Raw genomic sequence first — 24,467 nt, 5'->3', positions numbered from 1 at the left:
AGACTAAGGGTGGATCGGGTAAAAGGGGGAGGGGAGAAGGGATGGGAAAAGGGGAGATGTGGAGGGGAGTCCAAGTGTGACAGAGTGCGTTGTAAGAATGAGAATGGATGCTCAAATGCATGCGCGCGTGTGCACACACACACACACACACACACACACACACACACACACACGCACACACACCCCTGATGAGTGGGTGGCAGCCTGCCACAGGCTTAGAAGCACACATCTGCCTTGGCGCTGGCTTCAGGTCTCAGTTCTATCCATGGGTATGTGCTGGGCCGATCAGTTTTCTCCCCAGCCTCCCTTTTCTCTTCCACAAAGTTGCATCCCTGAGTCAGTACTGAGCCTGGCCCAGGGCCAACACCCATTAGATGCCAGATGACCCTTCTTCACCAAACCCCAGACATGTGTGCACACATAGGACTCAGACCTACACTTGGAAGTCCTGAAGGAGGAGGGTGGGCTACAGTGTTCTTTAAATGTCAAACACACAGGTTCCTTACTGATAGGCAGTGATTGCTACCTGACAGTCCCTTTCCGGTTGGAGTCGGTCTGTTCTTACTGCTCCTGGTATTGTGCTAGGCTCCTGTTTCCTCAGAGCTGCTCCTGACCAGCTAAGTGCTTGTATTGGTACACTGCTTTCTCAATACCTCAGTTTCCCCATCTGGACTCTGTACTGGAGCACGAGCAACTTCTCAGGGCTACACCAATGAAGAAAATATCATCCCCAACTCTGCCTACAGTCCCTTGTGAGCTCCTCATATTCTTGACGAGATGCTTGATTTTATTGTGAAGGGATGCCAATCTTGCCAGACCCATATCTGTTGAGATGCCTGTGTGATCTATGGCTCTGGGTCCACTTCTGTGGTGAATTACATTTACTAGTTAGTGTATATTGAATCATCCTGTCATCTCTGGAATGAAACCAACTTGATTTTGCTGATCACCTGGATGTGTCTCTCTTTGAGGCTTGCAGGTGTTTTGCTGAGAATTTTTGCATCTCTGTTCAATCAGAATGAGCTGTAGTTTGTTGTTCTTAAACAGGGCTCTCTGTTGGCACGGAAAGCAGTCCCGGTGACAGCCGTCTCGGGGAGCCCTTTCTTATACGATTCCTACTGTAACCTTTATAAATTTCACGGAAGTGAGGAAGGTTGATCTGCTGTGTCCACAGTGTCTGTGGTACTGGTGGCAATTGTGTTGGTTGTGATGAGGGGAGTTGGTTGGGGTAGTAAACAAGTGGACCGTGGGGACAGGAGAATCAGCTGGCAGAGCAATAAAATGTCCCTTTTCCCTTCATTTCCCTAAATATAATGAGTCACTTGTCCAATGCGGCTTCTATGATGCCGTCTTACCTCAAAGTGCATCCCTGGGCTTTGAAGCACAGATTACTATCTCTGTGTCTTCATCCAAGGGCTGCAGAGTTGTATTCAGGGGCCCCAGGAGGACACATGGTCTGAGCTGCAGTTTTGTATAAGAGCATGGGTGAACTTGGGCTAACATCAATCAGACATGAAGGTCTGAAAGCTGAGATTCACCCTCCCCCCTAAAATCCTCCGTCCGTAGGCAGCGTGGTGCGGCTAAGTACCCCTCTCACCCACACTGGCCCGCAACCACACACCATTCCCATAAAAGAGTTAAGATTCTTGTTGATCAGAGAGGAAGGTAGAGACAGGCCAGAAAAGCTCACCCGGTGAGCGGCCGGTGAGATGGCACTAGACCTCCCAATCCTTGCTTTCAATCCCCCATCTCTGAGCACGGTCCCCTTCGATAGCATGGCATTGGGCCTTCTCACTCTTCTGCCCACCACAGGATTTTGACTTATTGCTGGTCTCTCTGGCCGATGAAAATGACAACCACCCCCTCTTCACTGAGGGCACGTACCAGGCCGAGGTGATGGAGAACTCTCCTGCTGGTAGGTGCTCCTATTATACGGGCAGACACACCAGTACCTCAGGTGCCAGGGATACGCTGGGTGCCTGGTGGCATAGCTAGACATAGAGCCCAGCAGGTACAGAGGGGAGGGTGCAGCCCCCCGAGGCTTGGGGGCTAGGGCTGCTGCAGAGGCCACAGGTCTGTTTGGGAGAGATAAGACAATCATTGATATTAATCACCCTAGGGTGATCTGAAAGCAGCCCCACTGTAACCTTAAGAGAGGAATTCAAGGTAAAAAGACTGCCCAGGACAGAGAGGAGCCCATCTTTCCTGTCCCACAGCCCTGTAGGGTAGAAATCCTGGGATCCGCCATTAGAAGTGGGACTCAGGGATCCTGCCCAGTCAGCCTAGCCATTGCCCCTACACAACACTAATTAACCTTGCCTCCCTCAGATGCCTGTGGGAGGTCCTCACACCCTTGTCTACCCCCACCTTGAGTCCCCAGTCATTGATTTTTGACTCAGAAAGAGATAAGCCAGATAGTACTATCTTTCTGGGTGGATGTCACCTCTGTGTGGATTTGACTTTGAAATCTGCCGGCGTGCACATCGGCGCATTCACCGGTACACTGCCACATCAAGGTGGATGTGTGGAGTTACATGTGTGCACAGACACATGTAGGCGAGTGGTTGGCCCTATGATGTGCTTCCTGCACTGTCAAGTGTGCCTGCCAACAGAGAGAGACACACAGACAGGAGCACAGCCGGAGCGTCTTAACCTGAACGTGCCCTGTGTGCATGCAATCGCTACCATGTGATCTCAGAGGCCCATACACATACACGAGCGTATATAAAGCCAGGTACAGTCAGACCTTATAATAGAGCAATGTCTACATGCATATGGACAGACAAGACACACACGTGGAAGGGACACCAGGAAGCCCTCTAGATCCTCCAGCAGAGTGGCCAGCCTCAAAGGCTGCTGGGAAGCAGGCATAGCTCCAGGCAGGCCGGAGGGGCTTGCTCACCGCTCTTGTGTTTTCTCCCCAGCAGAACTTTGTGGCTGCTCCCAGGCATCTGCGTTCAGTCTGCCAAGGCTGCCGCAGGCCCACCCCAGGGCCTCCCTACTCCTCCCTGCCCACCTCCCCGCCTTCCCCTCTCATCCATCGTCAGCCATGGTCATGGGGACACGGACAGGGAGGGGGGAGGGCGGGGACCAGGCTGGCTCGTGGTGACTCCTCTCCTCTGGCTCAGGGACACCCCTCACCGTGCTCAATGGGCCTATCCTGGCCCTGGATGCTGATGAAGATGTGTACGCCGTGGTCACGTATCAGCTCCTGGGCGCCCACAGTGACCTCTTTGTTATCGACAACAGCACAGGTGAGGGAGGGCTGGGCAACAGCTTACAAGCCAATTCTGTGGTGGGACTGGCCCAGGCCCGGGTCTTGGGAAGTGGTTCTCAACCTCTGGGTCGCGACCCCTTTGGGAGTCGAATGACCCTTTCATGGGAGTCACATATCAGAAATCCTGCCATTTACATCATGATTTTTAACGGTAGTAAAGTTACAGTTATGAAGCAGCAATGAAAATAATTTTATGATGGGGGGCTCATCACACCATGAGGAATGGTGTTAGGTCGCAGCATTGGGAAAGTTGAGAACCACTGTTCTAGGGTTCCTCCTTAGTATGGGCCCAGGTTCTTCTGGAACCCCACTGACTGTAACCCACATCCCACATTGTAACTAGATTAGGCCCCCGGAGTCTCTATGGGAGGAGAAGAAGAGTAGAGGCAAGAGTTTTCTGCATAGACTCTCAGCCCAAGCAAACAACTCCCGTCCCCAGGAGCCATGTCACAGCAGTTTGGTCAGGACAGGGGGCCAGTTTGGTGACAGGGACATCTAGGAAGCATGTCCCCCTATGGAGCAGGCCAGTTCTCTGCCCTGGCCACTCTCAGCAGACAGGACCCCTGAAACTTGCAGAGGTCACCATGGAGGGACAACCATGGCAAACATGGGTGTTCTGGGATGTGGGGGTCACGGAACCATCAGGAAATGAGGTGTCTTTCTTCCCTGTTTCTGCTATGGTGGCTCTTGTTCCGTTTGCCAACTGTATCCCTTTCCCTGTTCATCTCCCTGGCTGGCGGCACTGGTTGCCAGGTGTGGTGACTGTGAGGTCTGGGGTCGTCATTGACCGGGAGGCCTTCTCGCCCCCATTCCTGGAGCTGCTGCTGCTGGCTGAGGACATTGGACAACTCAATGGCACAGCCCACCTGTTCATCACTATCCTGGATGACAATGACAACTGGCCCACCTTCAGTCCTCCTGCTTACACCGTCCACCTGCTGGAGAACTGCCCACCAGGTAACAAGGGTCGGGGCCCGGACTGTACTGCAGCAGCAAGAGCTGATAGGTAGAGGGTGGGGGTCAGAGGCTCAGATGGACACACAATGCTCTTCAAGAAAGTGAGGACTGGAGTAGGGAGGCATCGGAAGACCGGGCGTTCCTTCTCAGAATCTTGGTGTGCCGTAATGATCAAGAACATTCCATCTGTCTAGGGTTTCACTGCTGTGCACAGATACCATGACTAAGGCTCTTATAAACCACAGCATTTAATTGAGGTTGGCTGACAGATTCAGAGGTTCAGTCCATTATCATCATGACGGGAAGCATGGCTGCATCCAAGCAGGCATGGTGCTGGAGGAGCTTAGAGTTCTACATCTTGTTCCAAACAGGAGAAGACTGGCTTCCAGGCATCTAGGAGGAAAGTCTCAAAGCCACCACCACAAGGCCACACCCACTCCAACAAGGCCACACCTCCTGATAGTGCCACCCACTCCCTGGGCCAAGCATATTCAAACCACCACATCATCCTATGAGGGACATCTAGTTATTATCACTGTTGTCGTTACTTTGAGATAGGTTCTCAAAACCATAGCCCAGGATATCCTGAAATGTAGCCCAGGCTAACTTCAAACTCAATACATAGTCTAAGTGGCTCGTGAGCTCACAGTAGTCCTCCTGCCTCAGCCTCTCAAGTGCTAGTATTACAAGTAGGATTACATGGTGATGTCCATCTAAGCCTGACGGGTTTTTTTTTTTTTTTTAATGAGCATAGATTCAGATTCATTCTCACAATAATTCAGTTTAATGGAGGAGAGAAGTAAGTTCTGTTCTAAAGGTTGCCAGAGTTAGAATATTCTGAAACATAAGGTCACCACTCTGTTGCTTTCCGGCAAGACTGTGGGGAGGAGAGGTCTCATTTGCACCATCAACAAAGGGTCTTGGGCTGTGGAGAGATGGCTCCAGGGATCTGAGTTCAAATCTCACACCCACAAACAAGGCTCGTATAGCTGTGGGTATATCATTGGGGGGTGGAGACAGGAGGATCACTGGGGTTTAATGGGTACCAGTCTAGCTCCAGGTTCATTGAGAGACTCTGTCTCAGAGAAATAAGGCAAGAATTGATAGAAGATGCCTGGCATCCTCTTCTGGCCCCTGTGTGCAGGGTATGTATATCTACATACACATAGGTACAAAAATACCGCACACAATGAACAGAAGGTCCTGATAGATCTTTCTAGAAGAGCCCCAAATGCTCACCCGCTCCCTGGTTCCTGTTTCCCACAGGATTCTCAGTCCTTCAAGTCACAGCCACGGATGAGGACAGTGGCCTCAATGGCGAGTTGGTGTACCGAATAGAGGCCGGGGCTCAGGACCGCTTCCTCATCCACCCAACCACGGGAGTCATCCGAGTTGGCAATGCCACCATTGACAGAGAAGAGCAGGAGTTCTACAGGCTGACAGTGGTGGCCACCGACCGGGGCACTGTTCCCTTGTCAGGCACGGCCACCGTCACCATCCTGATTGACGACATCAATGACTCCCGCCCCGAGTTCCTCAACCCTATCCAGACAGTGAGTGTGCTGGAATCCGCAGAGCCGGGCACTGTCATTGCCAATGTCACTGCTATCGACCTCGACCTCAACCCCAAACTGGAGTATCACATCCTCAGCATCGTGGCCAAGGATGACACTGACAGCCTGGTGCCTGACCAGGAAGACGCCTTTGCTGTGAATATCAATACAGGTATGAGGTGGCTGCGTTCTACCACCCTCTCCTGACCCAAACCCAGAGTCCCTGCTCCCTCCTCCCTCTCTCCTTCCCTTTCCCCTTTTTCCTCTTGCTGTGTCTTTGTGCTCTTGTGGTCTTATCCTCTACAGATGTGTCAACATCCCTTTTCCCTTCCTTGCTCCTCCGTGCCAGGCCCCCACCTCTGCCTTCCACCTCCCTTGACTGCTCCTGTCCTCTTTGGCTCCTTCACCCTGCAATGTGGCAGAAGTGTTCACCTCTGCACATTCACGCTGGCCTTACAGACTTTTAATGTTTGTATTTGAATGGAAAACAATCCCTTGTTATTGTATGCATTTCCTTAATAAGGACATTTGGCCAAACACCTTTGATCAGTTTGTATTGGCATTGAAACGTTCTATAAATCACATCTGTGTCCTTATAATCTTCTTCCGCCATCATAAAAACAGAACCACGATTTTCTCTCTCATTGTTTATCCCGCTGACAGTAATTTTGGCAGTTAGCTATTGGTCCAATGGTTTTGGGAGTTGGGGAGAGGCATGAGTCTAACCGGAGTGTCTTAAAAATTAGCATGATGGCGACTAAACGCTAAACATGATTACCATTGAGAGACATGGACTGAAGCAGTGTGGGTGCTCCACAGATGACAGCAGACAGCAGACAGCAATATACTGTTGTCTGGATAGCAGCATGGGGACACTGGAATTCTTGCATTACAATAGAGTTCAGACCAGGGTCCCCAGCAGACAGCAGTCAAACACAGGGTACATTTAGATCCCAGGACCTAGCAGCATAGAGGGTAAAGAGTCATGGGCACACACCATGGCATCAGTGAGCCATTGGCTGGGCACATGGTCATGGGGGGAGGGATGTGTTCAGAGTAAATGCTGGCTGGAATGGTAGGAACAGGATACACAACACAGCAGCATTTGCATAACTGTAAGGGAGTAGCCAGTCCCCAGGAAGGCTTATTCTATTTGTCACAGCCCAGCCTGACCTCAAACTTGTAACATAGCCAAAAGGACCCTCTTCCCTCTGCCTCCCAAGTGATGGGATTTCAGGCATACACCATTATGCCTGTTGTACAAAGAACCGGCAATGCCAGGTGGGGGTGGGGGTGTCAAACCCAGAGCCTCCTGCACGCTGAGCCAGTAACCACACCTGAGCTACACCCTTAGCCCCAGCACGAATGCCATAAGAACACTCCGCCTGAGTGGGGAGGCATGAGGGAACAGGAGGTGAATACTAAAACCAAAGAAACGCCAACAGTCATAGCATGCAGTGAACCAGAGTTGGATTGATCTCACCCGCATCTGTGACCCAAAAGAAAGCTAGCCCATGAGCCCTGGGAGAAGTTGGTAGAATTGTGTGCTAGCCTCAGCCAGCTCCAAGAGGGTCCCCGCTAGTCAGTCAGGACCATTGGAGAGCCACCCAGCCCTGCTTCCCTGGATATGGAAGCTCCTCAGCTTTTCTCTTCCTTGCTCCCCTGCTGCCTCCCACTGATTTTTTTTCCTCTCTCTCTCTCTCTCTGTTTTCCTTTCCAGTGTCTACTCTGTCTACCTTCCTCATGGCCCTCAGCTCCCTTGCTCTGTTTTCCTACCCTTTCCTCCCAGATCCTCCAACTGGGTTCTCATCCCCTTCTCCCTCTTGCCCCGGCCAGCTGAGTCCTGCAGCCACCTCCCCACCCAACACGTCCTACCCACCCCGTCCCTCCTCGCTGTACCCTGAACTAACCAATGTTAACCCTCTCTTTCTCCCTCACGGCTGGCAGGCCTACAGGTTTGAGCTCTGTTCTGTCACCCCACACTTCATCTCCTCTCTGCTTCACCCCATTGCCTCCCTCCATGCCTCACACCCCACCCTTCCTGCCCTGGGGGCCCGGCTCAGGCCAGTGCCCAGCCTTTGCAGACTGAACGCAGCTGCCCTCTCCCCAACCTCGCTCCCCAGCCCGGTGCAGGGGGAGCGAGAGTAGGAAGAGGAGGAGGAGGAGGAGGCGGCCACTCAGGGTAAGTGACTACCCATGGCTGGGGACCTGTGGAGGACAGCAACCCAGCAGGGGCTCTGCCAGGGGGAAGGATGTCCTAAGACTCTGGTACCTAAGAGGGCAAAAGTGGTCTTGGTCTAGGACCAATGAGGGGGGATACCAGAGGAGCCCCCACAGGCACCATCAGGCAGGAAGAAGAAAGGCTCCAGCAGATTGGCCAATAGGAGACTTCCTCTCTGGTTTATGGAGTTACCAGGGAAGAGAGGGAAACTGTTGTCATCAACATAAATGGATATTTCTGTTCTGTAACAATGTCACACCCTGTTTAGTCAGGACAAAGGGCCACACCTGGAGTCTCCAGATGGTCCCTCCAGGGTAGTTGTCCCTCAGCAGGTTCCAGCTGCCATGAGAACTTCCTAGATAGAAGCATTTGTAAAATTGTGACATAGAACAAAATAGACCGTCTTAATTTCTTTCTTTCTTTTTTCTTTTCTTTTCTGCTAGTACTGGGTATTGACAAGGCCCTTTTCTTTGTATGCTAGGCAAGGGCTCCATTACCACACTGTATCCCCAGCCTCATTTCTAAATTTATTTTTTATTTTAAGACAGGGTCTTACTGAAGTTGTCTTGGACTCATCACCCTCCTCTGTCTCATTTTTAAAAATTAATGACTTGATTTCTTAATTTTTTTTTAATTTTTATTTGATGTGTTCTGGTGTCTTACTTGCATGTATGTCTGTACCATGTGCACACAGTACTCATGGAAGCCAGAAGAGCATGCTTAATCCCCTGGAACTGGAGTTACAGATGGTTATGAGCCACCGTGTGCGTGTGCTGGGTATAAAACCAGGTCCTCCGGAAGAACAAACAGTGCTCTTAACCACAGAGACATCTCTCCAGTCCTGTTTTACTCTTTGGAGTACCTGGGATTCCAGGCATACACGCTACCATGCTCAGCTTGGTTTAGTTTTTTGAGATAAGGTCTTGCTTTGTAGCCCAGGCTGGCCTCAAACTCACTAGCCTCCTGCTTCAACCTCCATGGCTGAGGTTGTAGATCTGTGCTTCTGGGCCTGGCTCAGCTCAGTCACTTTTTAGTAGTACTGAGAACGTTCACAGTGTTGTGGAATACAAACACGCCACTGTTTTTATTTTTATTTTTATTTTTATTTTTATTTTTATTTTTATTTTTATTTTTATTTTAAATCACACAGCACTTTGTATCTGCCAGGCAAAGTTCTAAGTGCTCCACTGATGGAATCTCCTGTAATTGTTCTGATTCCCTGGAGCCCCTGACATGTTGTTGTAAGTCCTGCCCTTTTGTAAATGAGGAAACCGAAGACTGACAGACAGCTTGCCCAAAGTCACCAGCATTGGATGAAGGACAGAGAGATAGGTTACAGCTTATATGTATGGCTATGGACCATCCCTGCCTCAAATCTCAGGCTCCATAAAGGACTAGTGCCATCAGGGTGGGGGTGCAGAGCAGCAGGAGCTTGGAGAAGCCTAGATTCTAGAGGGTTACCCTCGGTCTGAATCTGACTTGGTCTCACCCATAGGGTCTGTGATGGTGAAGTCCCCTCTGAACCGAGAGCTGGTTGCTACCTATGAGGTCACACTCTCAGTAATTGACAATGCCAGCGACATCCCAGAGCGTTCTGTCAGTGTGCCAAATGGTAAGACTCCCTAATGGCGTCTCTTATTGGCCACTTAGAGCCATTCAAGGGCTGGGGTGGGCTAAGAGTTAGGACAAGCCTGGTCCTACTGAGGGAATTTCAGGACTCAGCTGCCAGGGCCTGAGTTCAGTCAGACTACCTTAGAAAAGTGACAGCCACCTTGACACTCAGGGTGACTGTGAAACTAAATGTGTGGGACCTGCACCCTTAGACTCTGAAAGGGGAGGAAAATCAGAGCTGAGAGGGGACCAGCCGGAGGCGAGGTGGCAGAGAATAATAATGCAATCTAGGGTGTGGGCAGAGCCAGAGACAGGAACTGTCCCTCGGATAAGGATCTAATAGGAAATGGTAGGTCGGGACAGGAAGTCAAGAGCAAAAGAAGAGAACTCAGGGCCACAGACCACAGTGGCCCAGGCTCAATGACAGAGAAGGGGGCAAGTGCCATGTCTTCTAGGATATTATGGGCTGGATTGGGAAGGCTAGGCAGAGGGGGCGTGGGAAGAGTGTAGGGATGGAGTATTCTCTAGTGGCTAAGACAAGAACCATTGTTGGGGTAGCCTGAGCCTGGCAGGCACTGGCTGCTTATCTTCACAGCCCAGAAACCCAAGTTCTTCAGAGGGAAGTGCATATTTGTTTATCTCTTACATGACCTGAGATTTTAAGGTCACAAGCCCAGGCTGCTTATGCTGAGGGGACCACTCCTAGGGGCTAGAGAAAGAAAGCTGGATCAGAGGAAAGGTCTAAAGCCATCTTCATCCTAGCTCTCAAAGTCTGTCAAGAAACTGTAGCCAGCCCCGGAAGGACCAAGGGCTCCATCAGAGTCACCCAGCCCGTTGGTAGAATGCAAGTCCCTCTTCTTGTGATAGAGAGATAACCAGATCAGAGGGAAAGGTCACAGGTTACAGTCTCAGAGTTGGGACAGATTCTGGGGGGAGATAGCTCAGTTAGTAAAGTGCTTGTCTTGTAGGCATGAGGACCCAAGTCTGATCCAAGCTCAGATAACCACATAAAAATTCCAGGCACAGTAAAACATCCCATGACTGGGGAGGTGGAGGCAGGCAGATGCCTGGATTTTTATGACCAGTTTAGCCTACTTGGTGAGTTCCAGGCAAGTGAAAGAGCAACTGAGGTTGACCTCTGCCCTCCCCATACTGCACACATACATGCACACTTGTGCACACTCTCTCACACACACACTTGATTGCACACTCATGAGCATGAACATCACACACACACACATAAAATAAAATAGATAGTGTGAGACATTGCTAGCCTCTGAGCTTGGAACCCCTAGGCTCTGAGGGGGAAGGAAGACCCGTAGAGCTTGGTGGGGAACAGCAGGCATCGGGGTGGGACACTGGTGTCCATCTCTGATATTAACTCCCACCCGCACCCCAGCCAAGCTCACGGTCAACATCCTGGATGTCAATGACAACACACCGCAGTTCAAGCCCTTCGGGATCACCTACTACACAGAGCGGGTCCTGGAGGGGGCCACCCCAGGCACGACCCTCATCGCTGTGGCAGCTGTTGATCCTGACAAGGGCCTCAATGGACTGATCACCTACACCCTGCTGGACCTCACACCCCCAGGCTATGTCCAGCTTGAAGACTCTTCAGCAGGTACGTGACGGATCTCCATGTATACCCATGCCTATTTAGGCTCTGCAGGACTGTGGCTCACTTACCAACGTCTAGTTGGGACACACCTCCCGTAGCCTGTGCATGATTCAAGATGGTTGACATGCCAGTCATTTTCCAATGCTCCCAATGGAGGATAGAATTTTCTAGTCCTGGCTGGCACTACCTTAGCAGGCCCTACCATCATTTCTACCTAAGCTCCTGTGAGCACATCCCCCTGGGAGCAGGGTCATGGAGGAGGAGGTGTCTCAGAACACCTGGGATCATTAAGTTCCCTGAGTACAGGAAGCTTTCCGACCTCTTTGTTGAGGAAGACAAATAATGGCAGGCAGTCCCTCCTCAGCCTCTGTCCTGCCGTGGGCAGTGTGCTACCTACTCACGTTCCCTGGAAAGTGTCCCCCTCCTTAGAGAACCCAGGATGAGAGTGGCCACAGCTCAGCCTTGGGCACCTCTGTGTCTCAGGGAAGGTCATCGCCAACCGCACAGTGGACTACGAGGAAGTGCACTGGCTTAACTTCACTGTGAGGGCCTCAGACAACGGGTCCCCACCCCGGGCAGCCGAGATCCCTGTCTACCTGGAAATTGTAGACGTTAATGACAACAACCCCATCTTTGACCAGCCCTCCTACCAGGTAGGTGGACAGACCAACATGGGGGTCAGGACCTCTATTCCTTGGGGTCATTTGGTTTCCAAATGGGGGCCTCACTGCATCGGTGAGTTCCTTGGGCAGGGCATAGGCTCCAGGGTGACCCTGCCATCTCTCTCCTCCTCCTTGTCTCCCATCCTTTGTCCCCCTCCCACCTCTTCACATCCACCCCGCTCTCTTTAGGAGGCTGTTTTTGAGGATGTAGCTGTGGGTACCGTCATCCTGAGGGTTACAGCTACGGATGCCGACTCGGGCAACTTCGCCCTCATCGAGTACAGCCTGGTGGATGGAGAGGGCAAGTTCGCCATCCACCCCAACAGTGTAAGTGGACAGTGAAGGGGGGGGGGGGCTGACCCCAGAAGTGGGAGGGCCTGACCCCGGGAGTGGGAGGGCCTGACCCCGGGAGTGGGAGGACCTAACTCTGGGAGTGGGAGGGCCTGACCCCGGGAGTGGGAGGACCTGACCCCAGGAGTGGGAGGGCCTGACCCCGGGAGTGGGAGGGCCTGACTCTGGGAGTGGGGGGGCCTGACCCCGGTAGTGGGAGGGCCCAGAGTCCTGGTCTGAAACATCACCAAAAGCATCGCAGGCATCGGTTTCTGGGTTCTGACACATCTGTAGACCTCAGGCTTCTTTAGCTAAGTAAGCTAATTCTCCTCAGAGTCCCTGGGGTTGTTAAGACTGTGACCCACAAATAGAAGAAAGAGGGCACCAGCTTTAGGAACTGGCCCTTTGGTGACATGCCCCAAAACAAGTTCAGGGGGTCACTTCTTGAGACTGTCGCAAGAGGCCGAGGAGCACTGTGGGAATTGGGTGTGGTGTTTAAGCACCTGCTATATGCATAGTCCTGTAGTCAATGTGGAAAGGGGAAGGGTACCCCAAAGGGTGGGACCCACAAGTCCCCATAGGTCTCAGCCTTTCATGAGAGTAGAAATTTGGAGGAAAAGCTGGGCTGGTGATTCAGGTGTCTGCTTGTTAATCCAGAAGCTGTTATTTCCAGTGTGTGGAGATGGCTTTGCGACAGGCAGGAGTGTCCGCAGCGCCTTCTGCAATTCCTGGAACTGGGGTTTCTTGCCCTCTATGTCCCTCTGCACACTTCCCTTCAGGAGGTTTTACTCCTGTGAGCTGAGCACTCAGACATGGTGCCTGGCATTAAGAACAGTGACTGTTACCAGAAAACGTACTCAATGCCAGGCATGCAGCTGGCTCCAGCCTGGGCTAGTCACTTCGTTTCAGACAGAATGTGGTAGTGAAGGTGGAGAAGAGTACCAGAAGGGGGACACCACAGAGGGTACTGCTCCTCTTCAGAGCCTTAATACAGACACTGACGGTATCTGGCCATAGTAGATGCTCAGTAAACATGTCAAATTGATGAATCACCTGAAACCTTCTTCCTCTGACTAGGGTGACATCTATGTGCTGTCCTCTTTGGACCGAGAGAAGAAGGACCACTATATCCTAACTGCCTTAGCCAAAGACAACCCTGGGGATGTGGCCAGTAACCGTCGAGAGAACTCAGTACAGGTGAGGACACCAGCCTGGGCCCAGGACAGGAGGCAGCAAGCCAAGTCCATAGAGAATGGCTGTTTCAGGCGGGCCACCAGCCTCCTCGGGCATGGTGACAGGAAAGGAGAGAGGTTGGCTGCTGGGCTTCCCAGCTATGGCTTCAGGAAGAAGAGACTCTCATTCCCAAGTGCTGCATGGACAGCCAAGTATACCCAGCCGTGATCCAGGTGACACCTGGCTGTCTTCACAACCCAGCATCTCAAGGTGCCCAACAAAGCCATATACAACAAAAACTAACTATAAACTAGCCATTTTCACTAGTTAGTTAGTTAGTTAGTTAGTTAGTTAGTTAGTTTTTGAGACAGAGTCTCAATATGTGGCTTATGCTGTCCTTAACCTTGGAGATGCTGCAATGCCAGTATCCCAGGGTTGTTTCAAACGTTTTGTAGCTGAGGGTGACCTTGAACTCCTGATCCTCCTGCCTCTACCTCCCAAGCACTAGGATAATAGCATAGACAACCATGCCTGGTATATGAAGTGATGGAGACCAAGCCCAGGGCCTCGTTCATGTCAGCTACAAGAGACCAGCACTCAACCAACTGAGCTCCACCCCCCAGCCTAAAACACTGTCTCAAAAAATAAACAACACAGGTGTGATGGCACGTGCCTTAAATCCCGCCACTCCGGAGGCTGGAGGCTCTCTGTGAGTTCGAGGCCAACCTAGTCTACATAGTGAGTTCTAGGCTACCCCAGAAAGGTCCTGTATCAAAACATAAATTAATTTACTAGTTAAATGACAAGGCCTTTCGCCTGGGGTGGTGCCCTGTCCCTCCTCTACTATACCTTACCCTTGTGTGACCGGGTTTCCTAAGCCAGCCCCTTTCACAGTCTTGTGATCTCCCCAGGTGGTGATCCGAGTACTTGATGTTAATGACTGTCGGCCTCAGTTCTCCAAACCGCAGTTCAGCACCAGCGTGTACGAGAATGAACCAGCAGGCACCTCAGTCATCACCATGCTGGCCACCGACCAGGATGAGGGCTCCAATGGCCAGCTGACCTACTCTCTCGAGGGCCCTGGAATGGGTATGTGGCCTTCCTTGGCTGCCCAAGAGGACTTAGAGGGTGGGGAGGGGCAGGCTGCCATGTCTACCATGATGGGCCCGGGAGAGGAGGCCAGGGAGGGGACAGGAGGGCTGTCTCAGCCAGGCCATCCCTTGCTCTATCTCACTGCCAGAGGCCTTCTCTGTGGACATGGACTCTGGCCTGGTGACCACGCAGCGGCCACTGCAGTCCTACGAGAGGTTCAACTTGACCGTTGTGGCTACGGATGGTGGCGAGCCCCCTCTCTGGGGCACCACAATGCTCCTGGTAGAGGTCATCGATGTCAATGATAACCGCCCCGTCTTTGTGCGCCCACCCAATGGCACCATTCTGCATATCAAAGAGGTAGCCCTGATCCCAGGCCCACTGCCCACCCACTCACACATGGTTCCCACATCCTGCCTGCTACCTCAACCTGCATTTACCCCCTGACAGAGTAGAAGGCCCATTGCGAGAGTGTGAACACTGAGGCCAGACTTGCCCAGTGCCACATGGGAAAGATCTTAAGCGTTGGCTCATCCTGTGGGCAGTCTAGGAAGTCTTCAGTCTAGGAAAAGAACTGGGTTCAAGTGTAGCTCTTCGGCCAAATGACCATGAGCAAGCATCTCATCTTGTCTTCCTCTTGAGAAACGGATAATAATAGAAGATACGGCAGCTCTCTCTCTCACAGACAAGGAGTATCTGGTCCCCTTCCACCCACTTCCCCTCAGACATAGTTCAAAATAGACACCAGGCCCTTCCGCCTGTCTGCTGGCCCTGGGATGCCAAAATGCATGGCTCAGGCTCTCTCGTTGTTTGGTCTATTGGCCCTCCAGTCAGGAGCAGATGTCCTGACTGTCTTCTGCTCTTCCCGGCAACCCTAAGGCCTCAGTGATCCTTGGTATAATTAGGATATCTCTAGCTTGTCCTTTGCCTCATAAACTCACAGCTCAGAACATCCGTGCTGAGACCATCTTGTTATTCTGACCTCCTTTTTGAGGTCCTGCAGGAGAGAAAGATCCTAAGACCAAGCTCTGGGAAACACTGGTCCCGGTGTCACACCACAGTGATCCATCAGCCCTTTTTGCTTTACCCACCAGGGAGCTGTGTCCTAACCCTGCAAGAGACTTAGGGCACATACTTTGCCCTCAGCTTCCAATCTTACGCCAACTTGTCCTAATTTTTTTTTTTAACTCATTCAATCTCATTATAATTCACTTTATTCTTGCCAGCCACTTCAAATCATTTTCCGTGAAAGGAGTTGGGACATAAATTAACAACAATCTAATTCTCTTCTGCACCAAGAGGTGCATCTGCTAAGTATTCCCTTCAAGGGCTCTGTATTTGGGGAGATCCATGTCTCCTGAACAGTCTGCATTTATAAAGTAATTATCTGTCATCCTGCTTTGATCACTACTTGTCATGAATTACAAGAAAACAACGAAGGCCGGATGAGCTGAGAGGTTTCTAACAGTCAGGAACCATGTTCCTGTTGGGAGGAGCAGAAGGAGATGCTTAGGGCAGGGCCGGCATATGACTACAATTGGGCTTTTTCCAGACCTAGACCAAACTTAAGAGAATGCAGGCCCTTGAGGCTTGGAGAAGAGAGGGCCTTGGCTGAGGCAAGAGCCTGGCTCTAGGATTTTTTTCATGCCCACATGCCACATCCCCATGACTCCCCACCCCCACCCCCCACCAGGAGATCCCACTACATTCCACTGTGTATGAAGTCTATGCTACAGACAATGACGAAGGTCTCAACGGGGCAGTCCGCTACAGCTTCCTGAAGACGACAGGCAACCGTGACTGGGAGTACTTCACCATTGACCCAGTTAGCGGCCTCATCCAGACAGCACAGCGCCTGGACCGTGAGAAGCAAGCAGTGTACAGTGTAAGAGGGCAGGCCTAGGATGAGACTGTGTGGATTTCTCCTGCACTGCCACTGGGGAACTTATTCCATTGAACTTTCCTGGGGCCCTGAGCCAACCTCCACCCCCGTCTTTCCGCTCTGACTGGGCTCCTTCACCTCTAGCTCATCTTGGTGGCCAGCGACCTGGGCCAGCCAGTGCCATACGAGACGATGCAGCCATTGCAGGTGGCCCTGGAGGACATCGATGACAACGAACCCCTCTTTGTGAGGCCTCCTGTGAGCTCACTCATCCCCTGTACCAGTGACACCCCCACAGGGACTTGCCACCTGTGAGCCCACATATGCAAACATTCTCCCCTGGTACACATTGGGTTAGCACACAGTGAGCCCCCACCTATACGAGCTCCCCACAGACAGCTATGGCATTCAAAGTTGGGCACTAGTGCAAGGCATCACTCAAGTGATCCAAAGAACAGGCAAAAATGCCCAGTACCTATGTGTGCACATATGGTCATGTTTATCACATATATGTGTACATACACAGCATAAAAATTGACTCTGGAGTCTTGAGCCCAAACTCAGCCGAAAGGACAGCAGGGATTCAAGGGCCCTGGTGTGGCTTCCGTGTGTGTGTTTTGTGTGTGTGTGTATGTGTGTATGTACGTATATGTATGTGTATATATGTGTGCATATGCATGTGTGTGTTTACATATATATACATATATATGTATATGTACTACATACACACACACTTACACATATATATGTATATATACACACATATATACATATACACACACACATATGTATGAGTGATATCTCAAAGAGGCAGTGTGTATGCACATAAGCATACAGACACTTGATGGAACATGCATTCAGATACTGGGGATACATCAGAAGAAGGTTTAGCCCTAATTTCATGGAGATTATGGTGGTTCTGCCTGCTCTTTGGGTGATAAAGGCCTCAGACCCACAGGGTAGATACCAGAGGTCCTCTGGCCAGGCCTGAAGCTTGGGCCTCCTGTAACAACCTCCTCTCTTACAGAAGGGAAGCCCTCAGTACCAGCTGCTGACAGTGCCTGAACACTCTCCCCGTGGGACCCTGGTGGGCAATGTGACCGGTGCTGTGGATGCAGACGAGGGTCCCAACGCCATCGTGTACTATTTCATTGCAGGTGGGGTCCCCGGAGCCGGTGCCCCACCTGCCCTGGGTTTGAAGAGGACTCTGAGGGGAACTGCCACTCACCCTGTGCCCCGTCCACCTGCAGCTGGTAACGAGGACAAGAATTTCCACCTACAGCCTGACGGGAGCCTGCTAGTGCTTAAAGACCTGGATCGGGAGACAGAAGCCATCTTCTCCTTCATCGTCAAAGCGTCCAGCAATCGCAGCTGGACCCCTCCCCGCGGACCCTCCCCAGCCCTCGATCTGCTGACTGATCTCACCCTGCAGGAGGTGCGCGTCGTCCTGGAGGACATCAACGACCAGCCTCCGCGTTTCACCAAGGCTGAGTATACCGCAGGTGCAGGGACCAGCCAGGGCCCGAGGGCATGGGCGGCTCCTTCCCTGACATTGATGTGGCCTGCCTGTTCCCACAGGAGTGGCCACCGATGCCAAGGTAGGCTCGGAGTTGATCCAGGTGCTGGCCCTGGATGCAGACATCGGCAACAACAGCCTGGTCTTCTATGGCATTCTGGCTATCCACTACTTCCGGGCCCTGGCCAACGACTCTGAGGATGTGGGCCAGGTCTTCACCATGGGTAGGAGCCCCTGTCACTGCGTGGACTTCAGTCCAGAGATGGAGTCTGTGAGCACAGGACCTAGGGGCCATCCACGTCAGTTCCCCCGTGCAGTTTCTGCTTGCCTATTCTTTACCTCCTCATTTTCATCTATATATACACTTACTGTTTTTCTATGTGTGTGTTGGGGGGTGCATCTTCATCCATTTAAAGGAGGGAGGTACATGCCCACAGAACGTGTGTAGAGACGTCAGAAGACAACTAGGAGCCATTGGTTTCTCTCCTTCACTGTGAGTCCCCAGGGATCAAAAGCAGGTCATCGGGCTTGGTGGCAAGTGCCTTCACCCACTGAATCACCTCACTGGCTTTGTTTCACTATTTATTTTTTAAACAGCGGGGCATCATGTAGCTTCAAGCTCTCTCTGTAGTCAAGAATGATCCCGAGTCATGCATGGCAGTGCATAACTTTAATCCCAGCACTCAGGTTGCAGAGGCAGACAGATTATTTGTGAGTTTGAGGCCAGCCTGGTTTACATATTGAGTTCCAGAACAGCCAAGACTAACTAGGAGAGACCCCGTCTCAGTTCATAAGAATCTTACGTGCCTGATTCTCCTACCTCCACCTCCTAAGTACTTGAGATCACTCACATGCCACCACACCATGTTTATACAGCAAAGCCCTCTATCAACAGCTGTACCCCAGGGCTCTTCTTTTCTTGTCCTCGTATCCATACATCCCTCTGTTTGTCATCCACCCCTCTCCCCATGCTGCTTTCCACCTCTGTACCCTTTCTCTTGTGTCACGCATCTGCCAAGGCACTGGGGAGCAGGCGACCAAGCTGTCATGGCACACATTGCTTGAATTTTCATCTGTGTGGATGGGCAAGACACTCCAGGGCAGAGCCTGCAAGGTGTCTGTTTACTCCCCATCCGACATGGGGTGCGTCCATCTTGTCATCCAGAAGGTCTTGGCTTGCTATCCAAGGCTCTCATATCTTCCTCTGGTCCCTGCTTCTGGTCCTCATAGCCCCCTACCATCTGCATTGGGTTCTGTATTCAGACAAGCCACTCCCCTGGGTCACTGACCTGTGTGCCTTCATTTCCTTAAACACCATCCCAACCTTCGTCTTTCCTGAGATGCCCACCTTGTCCTTCCAGGTTAAGTTCAGATCCCACCTGCTTGAGTTGGATAGCCAGATCTTCTGAGCCCTTACTGTGCTTTTTTAAATGTGATGCTAGGAGCCAAACCCAGGGCCTTGGGCATGACAGGCAAGCCCTGCCACTGTGCTATGATCCCAGCCTCCACCACTCTTACTTTAATAAACTAACTTGCAGAGAAGCTATGGAACTTGCCACATGGCTAGAAAGTCTCTGTCTTTTTTAGAGTCACCTAGGCTAGTGGTTCTCAGTCTTCCCAGTGGTGAAACTTTTTTGATACAGTTCCTCACGATGTAGTGGCCCCCAACTGTAAAACCGTCATTGCTACTTCATAACTGTAATCTTGCTATTGTTATGAGTCATAATTTAATATATTTGTTTTCCAGTGCTTAGGTGACCCTCCAAGGGGGTCATGACCCACAGGTGGAGAACCACTGGCCTGAGTCATCCCTCTGTTGTATTTGCGGAATTCTGAAGTACATGTGACTACAAGTAGCGCTTCTTAACCTGTGGGTTGTAACCTGTTTGGTGGTCAAATGACCCTTTCACAGGGGTCACCTAAGACCATCTGCCTATCAGATACTTACATTATGATTCATAATAATAGCAAAATTACACTTATGAAGTAACAATGAAAATAATGTTATGTGTTGGGAGTCACGACAGCACGAGGAAGCTTGTATTAAAGGCTCACAGCCTTAGGAAGGTTGAGAACCACTGGTCTACTACATGGGAAAGACCCTACAGAGCTTAGAAACAGTCATCACACCCTTGTCAGGGCAGGAGAGCCAGTGTTGGGGCTGGAGAGATAGCTCAGAGACAGCTCTTCCAGAGGTCCTGAGCTCAATTCCCAGCACCCACATGGTGGCTCACAACCATCTGTAAAGAGAGCCAATGTCCTCTTCTGGTGTGTCTGAAGACAGCTACAGTGTACTCATATACATTAAATAAATAATAAATAACAATTTAAAAAAATAAAATGCAGTGTTTATATAAAGCTAGAGCAGCCATTAAAAAAATCACGAGATTTCAGTCAGGCATGATGGCATATGCCCATAATGCCATCACTCAGGGTATGTGGACATGAAGAACTATGACTTCCTCCAAGGATTTATCATCAACGTGTGTGGCCTCTGAGCTCTGCCACCCCTGGACTCTTTAACAGGGAGTGTGGACGGCATCCTACGCACCTTTGACCTCTTCATGGCCTACAGCCCTGGCTATTTTGTGGTAGACATTGTGGCCCGAGACCTGGCCGGCCACAATGATACCGCCATCATCGGCATCTACATCCTGAGGGATGACCAGCGCGTTAAGATAGTCATCAACGAGATTCCAGACCGCGTGCGTGGCTTCGAGGAAGAGTTCATTCGCCTGCTGTCCAACATCACAGGCGCCATTGTCAACACCGATGACGTGCAGGTGTCCTGGGGCCCGAGGGCTGGGGCGATGGGAAGACACAGGACAGATGAGACCCTTCCTTAGTCACTTCATAGCCACACGGCTTTAGGGACGGCTCCAGGTCTGTGGACCTCCATTTCCTTGTCTGTAAATAAGGCTGATCGTGAAGGAGCCCTGTGTGGGAGTTAGCACCAAGTCAGGGGATTCAAGAGTGATGGATCTCATCAGATAGGCACATGGGCTCCTGCATGATGCCGGCCTGTAGCATCCCATCCCCAGTGTAAGCCATGCAGCCTTATGCCCACAAACCCCTTCTCCCCAGTTCCACGTGGATATCAAAGGGAGGGTGAACTTCGCACAGACAGAGCTGCTCATCCACGTGGTCAACCGCGACACAAACCGCATCCTGGATGTGGACAGGTAGGTGTGGGGGTGGTGTTCGGACCGCCTGTTATGGGGAGAGGAGCCCACAAAGGAGACACAGACTTAACCACCAGTCTCATGGCACTGTCGGAACTGGGGAAGAATACAGCAAGGCAGCGGGCACATGCTCATCCCTCTAGGCCTCACAGGTTAGCCAGGCTTCTACTACTGTGAAAAGACACCATGACCACAGCAACTCTTATAAAGGACAGACATTTAATCAGGGCTGGCTTACAGTTCAGAGGTTTAGTTCATTATCGTCATGATGGGAAGCGAGGCAGCGTGCAGACAGACATGGCACTGGAGAAGGAGCTGAGAGTCCTACATCCTGGTCTACAGGCAGCGGGAAGAGACAGTGAGAGTCTGGACTTGGCTTGAGCATCTGAAACCTCAATGCCCACCCCTGGTGACACACTCCCTCCAACAAGGCCACACCTCCTACTAGTGCTGCTCCCTAGTGACCAAGCATTCACATCTCTGAGCTTATTGGGGGCCATTCCTATTCAAACCACCACAGACTCCTTGTCTATCTATAAAACTGTCCGTTTGTTTGGGGGGGCATGTCCATGAGGACCATGGACACAGACCTGGCTGCCCTGTAAGATACCGTGCTCTCCCAGCTAGGTGGCTTTCCTCTTGCAAGGCTTCAGAACAGCATGTGAAGCATTTGGGGCTCATGGTGGGAGCAGGACACACTTCCCCAGGATGGAGGGTGGCACTTGGGAGGTGGTGGGTGGCTGAGGTAGGTCAGAGACCGTGGCCCCTTTACAGGGTCATCCAGATGATTGATGAGAACAAAGAACAGCTTCGGAACCTCTTCCGAAACTACAACGTTCTGGATGTGCAGCCTGCCATCTCTGTTCAGCTGCCGGATGATATGTCTGCCCTGCAGGTACCCTTATCATGTCTGTCCCCGTGGTCTGGGTTGTGCCCCCAGACCAACCTGCTAATGGCTGGCCTGCTATGTCCACAGATGGCCATCATTGTCCTGGCCATCCTTCTCTTCTTGGCTGCCATGCTCTTCGTCCTCATGAACTGGTACTACAGGACCATGTGAGTGTCCCCACCTCCGGCCTGAACCAGAATAGCCAATGTTTCCTGGACAGTGGGTACCAAGGCAGGCAGGGCTAGGCCGGAGACCAAGGCCAGCTTCCATTAAGAAGCCAACTGACACTCTTTCCCTCCCCTGCTCCCTCTTCCTCCTTCCCTCTCTCTCTCTCTCTCCAGACACAAGAGAAAACTAAAGGCCATTGTGGCTGGTTCTGCGGGTGAGTCAAGGCTGTTGGGGGTCAGGTTAAGGGGCCCTGGTCCTCCCTCCCCTTAGCTGTACCCTTTCCCCACCTCACTCACATTCTCTCCCTGCAGGGAACCGTGGCTTCATTGATATCATGGACATGCCCAATACCAACAAATACTCCTTTGACGGGTGCGTGGACTCCTCAAGTCTGCAGATCCCCTTTGGCGTTCCCTGCAGGACCCAGCTAGTGAGAAGTATCTGTAGCAGACCCCCACACTGGCTGAAACATGGAGCGTGGGCTCCACCTAGTGGCCTCGTCACCTCTCTGCACTCTCAGATATGTGTTGTCCAGGTCCCAATTACAAGGGAGCATAGGGAGGGGGCGACAAAGCTGTCCCAGGCTGGCAGGCAGTCCTAGCTCTAACAGGATCCTATGACAAAAGGATGTAGCCAGAGGTGCTACTACAGAGCTCCTGTGTAGACCTGCTGAAGGCACTGTGGCTGGCCAAGGGAATGGGCAGTCTTAGCAGCAAGACAGTGAAGGCATCTTGTTCACCCTATGCCACTCCCCAACTGCAGAGCCAACCCTGTGTGGCTGGACCCCTTCTGCCGGAACCTGGAGCTGGCAGCGCAGGCTGAGCACGAGGACGACCTCCCAGAGAACCTGAGCGAGATCGCAGACCTGTGGAACAGCCCCACCCGCACCCATGTGAGCCAGGGCAGCAGCCTGTGGCCAAGCTCAGGACGTGAGAGGGTGGGGCTCCCTATCCCATCTGCCTATGATGTCAACCTCCCTGCTCCAGCCAATGCTCCCTCTCCCCCAGGGAACTTTTGGGCGTGAGCCCGCAGCAGTCAAGCCTGATGACGACAGATACCTGCGTGCAGCCATCCAGGAATACGACAACATTGCCAAGCTGGGCCAGATCATTCGAGAGGGGCCTATTAAGGTGAGCTCTCTCCTGCAGGGTCCAGTACCCAGGCCCTGTCTTAATTTGAGCCTCTACTCAAGGATGTAAGGAGAGGGTTTATCTGGACCTGACTTCTACCAGGACTGAAGGGAGTTTGGGCACTGGGCTGATAGCCTCCACAGCCTGTGGTATCTTTGGATCTGGACGGTCAGTTTTCAGGCTCTCTTCCCATCCTCTGCATTAGGACTGGATACCTGTACTGCTGTGACTGCTGTAAGGGGTAGGGCAGGCACCAGCCTAAGTGGGGAGTTAACCTTCTCCCTCCCTCAGGGCTCGCTGCTGAAGGTGGTCCTGGAGGATTACCTACGGCTCAAAAAACTCTTTGCACAACGGATGGTACAAAAAGCTTCCTCCTGCCATTCCTCCATCTCCGAGGTAGTGAGGTAGCCTCGGGAGCGGGGGAACTGTGTGCTGTGCCCCATTCCTGGGGATGTTTTTCTCTCTCCTCCCCACCCCCTCTCTCCACCCTGTTACTGGGAGTTGTCTGCTCTTCTCTCTGTAACCTAGCAGCCAAACCCAAGAGCTTCTCCAGGAAGTCAGAAAGGAGGTTATAATGTCTGGATGCTGTGGGGTCTTTCCTAGAAACAAGGTGGACTCAAAAGCAGTGGTTCTTAGTGTCCAGGAACCCCAAACCACCTCCTAAGGGGCCTTCACTTTAAGAAACAAGACAGGAGGGCCAAGCAGGCCTGCCTGCCCTGGGCTACTGTTCCAGCAGCTAGGGATAGCCAGTTACACTGACTTTCCCAAAATGCCCATTTCCCCCCCTGGCTGTGTACTACCAAGTGGGCATAAAGCCTACAGCAGGACGAGAGTGCTCCTCCTACTTCTGGAGAGAGGTTCTGCCTGCCCACACTTTACTATCAACTTGGTTACAAACCCAGATGCCACAGTGGTGTCCAGACTGATGCCCACGAGCTTGAGGACAGGTGGTGAGCCTCTTAATATCCAGCTCTGCCTCCCAAGTGCTGGGATTAAAGGTGTGTGCTACCATTGCCCGGCTGGCAAGCTCAGTATCCAGCCTCTGGCCCTCCGTTTGAGAAGGCTGGCAGGCCATTGGGTGGATCTGTCAGATGAGGTAAGGAGGAAGCAGATCACAGCCAGTGTGGTTCTGGGGTGAGCTGCTTACACCCCAGGCACAGCCCTCAGCTCGCTGTAGTTTCTGAGTCATGAGGGTGCCCCTCC

General features: G+C 51.9%; 1 protein-coding gene across 3 annotated transcripts in view; it reads left to right on the top strand.

Moving 5' to 3' along the window:
- Cdh23 (cadherin related 23) overlaps positions 1–24,467 on the top strand; it is a 382,247-nt gene that overhangs the window by 356,363 nt on the left and 1,417 nt on the right. Inside the window, exons 44-68 of one of the 3 annotated variants that reach the window (XM_034524155.2) lie at positions 1,813–1,915; positions 3,129–3,254; positions 4,031–4,234; positions 5,501–5,959; positions 9,504–9,620; positions 11,019–11,243; positions 11,724–11,893; positions 12,092–12,229; positions 13,310–13,429; positions 14,317–14,494; positions 14,646–14,857; positions 16,191–16,382; positions 16,524–16,637; positions 17,407–17,536; positions 17,630–17,881; positions 17,958–18,119; positions 20,422–20,678; positions 20,980–21,077; positions 21,852–21,972; positions 22,054–22,133; positions 22,308–22,348; positions 22,446–22,506; positions 22,897–23,026; positions 23,142–23,264; positions 23,556–23,660. In XM_034524155.2, coding sequence (XP_034380046.1) covers positions 1,813–1,915; positions 3,129–3,254; positions 4,031–4,234; positions 5,501–5,959; positions 9,504–9,620; positions 11,019–11,243; positions 11,724–11,893; positions 12,092–12,229; positions 13,310–13,429; positions 14,317–14,494; positions 14,646–14,857; positions 16,191–16,382; positions 16,524–16,637; positions 17,407–17,536; positions 17,630–17,881; positions 17,958–18,119; positions 20,422–20,678; positions 20,980–21,077; positions 21,852–21,972; positions 22,054–22,133; positions 22,308–22,348; positions 22,446–22,506; positions 22,897–23,026; positions 23,142–23,264; positions 23,556–23,660 — 3,918 coding nt within the window. Of the gene's footprint in view, positions 1–1,812; positions 1,916–3,128; positions 3,255–4,030; positions 4,235–5,500; positions 5,960–7,748; positions 7,970–9,503; positions 9,621–11,018; positions 11,244–11,723; positions 11,894–12,091; positions 12,230–13,309; positions 13,430–14,316; positions 14,495–14,645; positions 14,858–16,190; positions 16,383–16,523; positions 16,638–17,406; positions 17,537–17,629; positions 17,882–17,957; positions 18,120–20,421; positions 20,679–20,979; positions 21,078–21,851; positions 21,973–22,053; positions 22,134–22,307; positions 22,349–22,445; positions 22,507–22,896; positions 23,027–23,141; positions 23,265–23,555; positions 23,661–24,467 lie in introns of those variants that run through there. The other 2 variants (XM_076917168.1, XM_034524162.2) reach the window with 2 other exon arrangements.

This window comes from Arvicanthis niloticus, chromosome 20, assembly GCF_011762505.2.
Source record: "Arvicanthis niloticus isolate mArvNil1 chromosome 20, mArvNil1.pat.X, whole genome shotgun sequence".
NCBI classification, from domain to species: Eukaryota; Metazoa; Chordata; class Mammalia; order Rodentia; family Muridae; genus Arvicanthis; species Arvicanthis niloticus.
This window is presented reverse-complemented; position numbering and strand designations above follow the sequence as displayed.